Source organism: Lygodium microphyllum, chromosome 30 (genome assembly GCF_053477565.2).
Source record: "Lygodium microphyllum isolate KBCC chromosome 30, Lygodium_microphyllum_v1.1.10, whole genome shotgun sequence".
Taxonomy (NCBI): domain Eukaryota; kingdom Viridiplantae; phylum Streptophyta; class Polypodiopsida; order Schizaeales; family Lygodiaceae; genus Lygodium; species Lygodium microphyllum.
Genome location: NC_141164.1, coordinates 56323463 through 56330759, shown reverse-complemented (window position 1 = coordinate 56330759; position 7297 = coordinate 56323463). Strand labels below are relative to the sequence as shown.

At 41.3% G+C, this 7297-nt stretch overlaps 1 protein-coding gene across 2 annotated transcripts; it reads right to left on the bottom strand.

Annotated features, from left to right (window-relative positions):
• Nucleotides 1–5067: 5067 nt before the first annotated feature.
• Nucleotides 5068–6304, bottom strand: LOC148009872 (secreted LysM effector Blys4-like). 2 transcript variants are annotated; one of them, XM_087673411.1, is made up of 3 exons: nucleotides 6145–6304; nucleotides 5676–5845; nucleotides 5068–5409 (listed from the first exon to the last, which is right to left on the bottom strand). In XM_087673411.1, the coding sequence occupies exons 1-3, from the start codon at nucleotides 6218–6220 to the stop codon at nucleotides 5395–5397; spliced, it is 261 nt and encodes an 86-aa protein (XP_087529537.1). In that variant the 5' UTR covers nucleotides 6221–6304; the 3' UTR covers nucleotides 5068–5394. The 2 variants fall into 2 exon arrangements, with proteins under 2 accessions (XP_087529537.1, XP_087529538.1); XM_087673412.1 differs by having other exon boundaries at nucleotides 5676–5842.
• Nucleotides 6305–7297: the final 993 nt, after the last annotated feature.

The window sequence follows — 7297 nt, the reverse complement described above, 5'->3', positions numbered from 1 at the left end:
GAAAATAATGCAAATAGTGCTCCTAAACTGTTACAAACAAAATCAATCCAGTGGTCGTTTATTTGGCCAACTGCTAAGGAGTGAATTCTTCTCTCTGAATGTATCGAACATTCGATCCGAGACCAATTGCGACTTGGCAAGATCCCCAAGGGTTTTTTTGTTTATCCTTTTGTCCTTGGGTTAGGGTCATACCCTATCAACCCAAATTAACCAACACCTTAAGTTTCTTAAGTTAATACAGTAAATCCTGGCGACCATGTCGCTCTAACTTGATTGATCCTTTGCTTACAAAGCAATACATAACTTCCCTTAACTTGGCAAATCATCCCAAGAAGGGGGATGTAGCAGGATGTCTACTCATCCTCTTGAAAGTTAGACTTGCGCTAGAACCTGCCAACCTTATTCCAAGGAGTAGCAAATCTATCTTGTGATTAAACCACAAAGCCATGCGATGTTGCAACTTTTTGCTCAAGTGTCGCACCTAACTCATGGGATTATTTCACCCATCAATGGTGTTTATTATTCAAGGAAATTTTTTAGTCAAGGTGTAGGGTTTGGGATGTCTTCTTACCTAACCCAACCTTAATTGTACTAGGCCGACAATGGTCCTAGGGTTTCCAAACTCAATCTGAGTTTTAGCATTAGGTCGATTGATCCTTGGGGTAGAGACCCTAGATCATTAGTGTATGGGCATCCAATTAACCCAAACATACCGTGAATGTGGGTAGGACCTTTGGGTTTGAGGGTCTCAAATTAGCAACCATATGCGATACTAGGCAGAATTTCTAATATGCTAAACCCTAGCTAGCACTTGACGTGTTGTTGTGCTATCTAGCTATGCTTATACGAATCCCTTGAGGGTTACACCCTTACAAGTGATGCAGCGAAAACCGGTCTACTTGTCTTATGACAAGAAACGATCTCTTCTTAGAGATGCTAAATTGTTCTAAGGGTGTAAATAATTAGATTCAGGATGCAACGTTCTATGTAAGAATGCAAAACGTAGACTTTTCCTTCAATGCAACTATATGGTTTGCAAATAACCCTTTCTTTTCTTGCTAAAGTCATGACGAATGACAAATTTGAGGATAACTTGCATAAAACCTACAAAGATTTACATAAAGGAATTATGCCTACAACCTTTCATTCAATGCAATTGAATTTCATCCTTTGATAAGCCATGCAACCTTGTTCTAAATGCAACTTCGATGAAATGAAATAAACGCATGACGAATATGTAACGTGCATCCCTTTTCTAGATACAGCATCGTTAATAAAGTTCATGCAAGACTAATATTATAGGACTAGTGTTGACTTAGTCCATTCCCAAGCATTTTCACATGCAACTTGCAAGTACATGGTTCCATTTCCATTCTATGCAAATTTGTGGACAACAACTAACATATGTTAACAATTTCTCATTATGCGAATCACAACAAGGAAGTTATTGCAATATATGCTTATCTTTCCACGGCCAATCGAAAATGCACTTAACAATTTCATCTTTTATCCCTACGCAATATGCGTTTAGGCTTGTCACTTTGGAAATGCACAAAAAAAAAGCAACATGCAACTATGCTCGTAAGATGGACAAGTAATCTCTTTATGTGGAATTAAACTTGTGGAACCTGGGCTTGAGGACTCGTGGGGATGTCCACACGTATGCTCGGGGAAGAACCTCCTGTGGGTGCGCCTTGCGTCTTCTTGGGAACCATAGAATAATGGTCCAACAACTCTTCTTTGACTCTTCCGCGTATCGACTTCCTTCCTATCTTGGACTTTCAATTCTGTGCGGGACATGGCCCTTGTAGAATGTGATTTTTGGCTAGACCCGCAGTGGTGAGGGTGAACAAGGCTTATAGAAGATGTCGATGATGGGGAGAGAGGTGATAATGATGATGGTGATGGTAGAGGAGAGGCGGGAGTTGTCAAGATTGTGGGAGAGAAGGAAGGAGTCTCACTTGTAGCTTTCTTGCTTGCACAATGGGGGAATACACATAGAGGTGGAGGCTGAAAACAGTTTTCCTCTTCTTAGTTGTGTAAGCCAAAAGAACTCTTATACAAAGAAATAGAAGAACCCTATATATGGGTCTCAAACCAAACTCAACTAACTAAGGTGGCATACTAACTGAGCCACGAACTAGAGTAGATAAGGATAGATGTCATCTAGCTATTATTCATGGGCGGTGTACCAACCGCATCTGCAACTGACATGTCGGTGACATAAATGCACAAAGCTCACCTTGGCATATCACGAGTGGAGCTCGATATCGCAACAGCAGTAGCGCTGCAATCGGCGGCAGTTGGCGGCATCCTCACGGTGGCGGTGTTCCCAAGCAGCATGGCGGCCTCTCCTTCTCTTGCCTTCTTCCCCTCTCTGCCCATGCTAAAAGGTGATTTTATAGCGCTAAGGGGGGGGGGGGAGAGACTCCACACACATGGAGCCCTCATGCTTCTCTCTTCTCCCCATGCACTCCACCTCTACGCATCGCTCTCCCACTCCCTCTCCTCCAACCATGCCGGCTAAGGGAAGGGATAATTAGTAAAAAAATTTCCTAACTTTTCACCATTATTCATTTTCCCTTTATCCAAGAAGGGTGTTCTTGCATGGCTTGCGGTCTTCGTGTGCTGGCCTTAATTGCATATCGTGGATGGGAAGTTTTATCGCACATGCGGGGTAACCACTAATTAGCCACTGTCATTAGTCGACGTGGGAGATGACTTTGCATAGCTTTTATGTGTGCGTGCAGGGGTCAAGTTCTATAATATTTTTGGGCCGAAATATTACATGCGGGTCTGTAAACCAGGCCCTGTTTGCTGCACAGTCTGCCTCCACACTGCCATCTTCAGCCCACCTTCAATTTGGAAGCAATCCGGTACGGCGTTGGACGAGCATTCACCAATCGGGCTTCATTCTTCTTCACACATAGGAACTGCCCCTTGCAGGAGAGAGAGAGAGGAGAGAGAAAGATTGAAATCTGATCTTCACAACCAGGCAGCCATTTGACGCTTGGTCTGGAGTAAAGATCAAGTGCACATCGTGTATCCAATCGGTTGGGGGGTTGCTTACAGCCCCCATAGCCCCCTCAATCATTGGCAAGATGGCGCCCTCTCCCTGCAGGTCGTGTGAAAATCAGCACTCTTCCCCCTCAAATTCGTTTTTGTTTGTGGGCTCCCTAAAGGGAGCCCCCAAGGGTCATGCCCTTTGGCATCCTTTAAGTCCATTTTCGCTTAACATTTGGCCTTGCCCTCCCTGGCACTCCCATTTCCGCGTCCGGTATCCAAATTGCAGTCTAAAAAATCATGGGCATCCATCTTGAAGTCCTCCACTGTCGAGCATCTCCCAGGGTCCTGTCTAACACACCAAAAAATTATGAAAGTTCATCAATTGTCATCCAGTGGGTCTTTTAAACCTTTTTCGAGCATTGCCGCTTCAAATTGTATTGATTGCCACCGCTGCCTTCGACGAAGTCTATTTTGTCCCTGCAATTCGGAATTTTTGGCTATTTTTAAGTACTTCTCAGCATAAAAAATCATCTATCACGACTTCAAAGAGATCTCTACTCCACTCCATATTGCCATGTGAGACAATGGCATTCAACAATCTTAGGGCTATGGCACAAATCAAGTGGACCTTCCCTCCAATCACATCATCAAGGTACATGGATTCTATTATGTTCCCAATCTCAAGAAAAATCTATTAAGTATGAGTGAGATCACTTCTATAAAGACCACTACATCTTACATCTACTCTCACCTTCTCTCAAACTTACCTATCCCAAAGAAGGTCGGCTTTATACACTTGGGTATTCACTACTACAACCTTCTTCAAATGCTTCAGCTAACTCCACTTCACTCACAAGTCTACCACAGAACACTCTCCTATGGCACTCTAGGCTTGGTCATGCCTCTCAGAATGTTCTCCAACCACTTATCCACAATTAAGGCACTAGTCCATTTAAGTTATACTCTTGATTTTTGCATTTAAATTAAGCTTACTAAATTATTGTATAGAGAAAAAAACTACAAATTAAGCTTGAGGGTGATTTTGAACTTTGATTGAGATTACCATGTGCTCATAACCAAGAAACACATTTAACAATATCTCCAAGTACATATAGAAAGCAACCATGCATACAAAGATGAGCATTGATATCTCTTTTGAGATAAATTAGAATATGTACATACATATACATGCATGTATGTATGATGCATTTACATACGTACATGATGTATGTATGTATGTATGTATGTATGTATGTATGTATGTAGAGAGAGAGACAGAGAAAGAGAGAGGAGGGGGCTTAGCAACACCTTTAACAATTTCTTTAAGTGTATATAGAAGAAAATCATGCATCCACAAATTCTCACTAATCTCTCTCTGATAATATAATTTAGTATCTCTCTCTCTCTCTCTATGCATACATAGAAACATATCTCTCTCCAAATTAGATAGATTGAGAGAAAGGGGGAGACAACTTATCTTGATGACATTTCTAGCATCTACAACATCGATAAGAAACATAGAGAGAGAGAGTGGGAAGTGCAAAAAACGTAGCAGAATAGTCATGGGAATATTTTAAAGAAGCATCACTTAAGTATACACATGACATAAGGAATGAAAACAAGTTTAGTGACATCATTTCTGGCATTACTCAATATCCTCATCAAAGCAACACTTGTGGTGAATAATGTGTGATATATGCGTGGGATTGATCATGGTTTAAATGATGCTAAGTTACTACATGTTTCTTATGCAATAGCATCATCTTTTGCTATGCCCCTTTCCTTGTTGCTAGATATTCATTTGGTTGACATGCACATGCTTGGCTCTGGTCACATGATGCTACTATGTGCAAACAGAGGGAATGATATGCAAATGTAATTATAGGAACCATTTGTGTGAGCACTATGTTTATCTCCATCATTTAGAGATAGTGAGTGGGCATATAAAAGAGATAGTTCTAGAAGAATACATTTTAGTTGGAATTAGGGAATGCATTAGAGTCAATTATACAACACTCACCCTTCATAAAGGAAGTAAAGAAACGTAGATCTAAAAAGTTGGTGCGAACATGAAATGTGTGACAAAAGAGATTTGAGAATGAAATGTCGAAAGGACATCACTTGGTGCAAACATGAAATGTATGACAAAAGAAATTTGAGAATAAAATGTGCGACAAAAGGAAGTTGAGAATCAAATGCCAGACGGATAGGACTTCGAAAAGGGTAATCTTCAGTAAAGCTTTGACAACATCAACTAGGTTGATCGATGCAATTTTGTCGGAATGATAGATACAACATTTCTTGCAGGAGAAAGACTATGGAGTTGCCACGTGAAGCTTTGTCATTTTATCACCGTAAGTGTCAGGATACCATGTGCCACATTGAACCTTAGGAAAGGCATACCTGAAAACGCAACCAGAAAAAGACATAAATGAGAAGCTGAATCGTAAAGAAGCTTTTAATAATTATAGAATGACACAAAAAAAAGCTTCCAGTTGGATACTTAGTGATATTGGAAAATACTTAAACAACTGTTCTTCTGGCGAAGTACAGTTGTGAGGAGGTTCAGGTGTTATGTGTACGCGAGAATTACGAAAACTACGAGGCAGAGGAAATAAACGATACCTTGGCTAATTTGCAGTATTGGTAAAAGATGAGATGATGATTACCTGCTTGCCAATGGGGAGGTCGTCGCAGTCGATGCCACGGTTGAGCTTCTTGAATTTCTTCACGGAGATGTGGCCCTCCCTGGCGAGCTCGAAGCACGTGTCGCCCTTCTCCACCACCACCGCAGAGTTGCACGAAGTCGCCGCAACCCCGATGTCCTCCACGCCCACTACTGCAGCAAAACATTACAAGCATATTCATCAAATCAAATCATGATTGTATGCCCATTTCACACACAAAACAAATCGGGATCCAGTTTCCCGTCCTCAATATATATAAACCATCCTATCACAGCTCGCGAGTGCAGTACCAACAACCATTCATAGCTAGCCACACGCACGCTATTCTGTTTTAACTCATAGCCACACCCTATATAATCAGATGGCTAGCTGCGCCTCACATTAATCGAAGCAATCCTGCACAGTCACAGCATATATATATCGCAAGTCCACATTGATCAGAGACCCATACATATCAGAAACGCTGCCAGCATCATCATCGTTGCTAGTATTGCGGCAGACATCTTCTTCCCAATGACACCAGCCATAATTGTTATAATCGCCTCTACTGATCGTTGCCTTGAATGCCTACAACGTTGCGTTGATGTTAATTGGCGATAACAAATCGGCCGGCCCCTTGCACTGAGTGCAGACAGTACTCCTCTTACTATATATATACTGAGACGATGGGCGCTCCACCAACGATATTATCGCCACCGGCGAGCTTATAATTGTTTTATTTTCCCATTAAGCTAATATAAGAACCTTATAATTCTGGCCGGCTGCGCTTGGACGATCATTTTTCTGCGTTTCTAACATTTCTCCCTTTAATTGTACCATTCAATTGGCGTTATCCTAATGGCGTGATCTGCCGGCTGGAGCTCCCATTCGACGTTTCGGATTTGTCACCGTTTGCTCTGTAGAGTTCTCTATATTAGAAACAGCTAGTCTCGCATGATTAGCGCCCTACGGTGGCGTGAATTAGTGCTCGTTACAGTTTTAAGTAAACGACACAGTGATGGAACTTAGCGCTTATGTTGTACTATATTTTTGTGTGAATCTCTATATAACTCTAGGCACTTGTGAATTGCATACGATCACGGTTACAACTTAATATGGGACTTACTCGAAGAACATCGCATGTAAGAGACCATAGAATGCAAAGGTGGCTTTTCAAAGAGGAGATCAAATGGCATCCAACAACATCCAATTGATTGTCTTATACCGTTCTCAAAGAGTTGTCTTTCTTTCAAGCAATAAGGCTACTATAACTTCACATGTAATGAGCTCCTCATGGACTAGATGTATCCTCATACATGTGAATTCATAGTCAAAATCCATCCACATGCATCCATCCCACCCACATTCAAAAAGGATCTGTATAACACCATTTCTAGCAAGATCAATTAGAAGGTCCATCAAATCCCCATGTATATGTATACTCTAATATCTTTTGTATTCTAGCTAAATCCATCCTTTAGAAGGTCCATCAAATCCCCATGTAAATTATTTTCAAACAAAGAAGTACACTTGTAGTACGTAACTGCCACATGCCATTGTAGCATCCAAGTTGCCAATGTGCATATGTATACTATGTTTGCACATAAAGCTTCTTATAAGCCCAT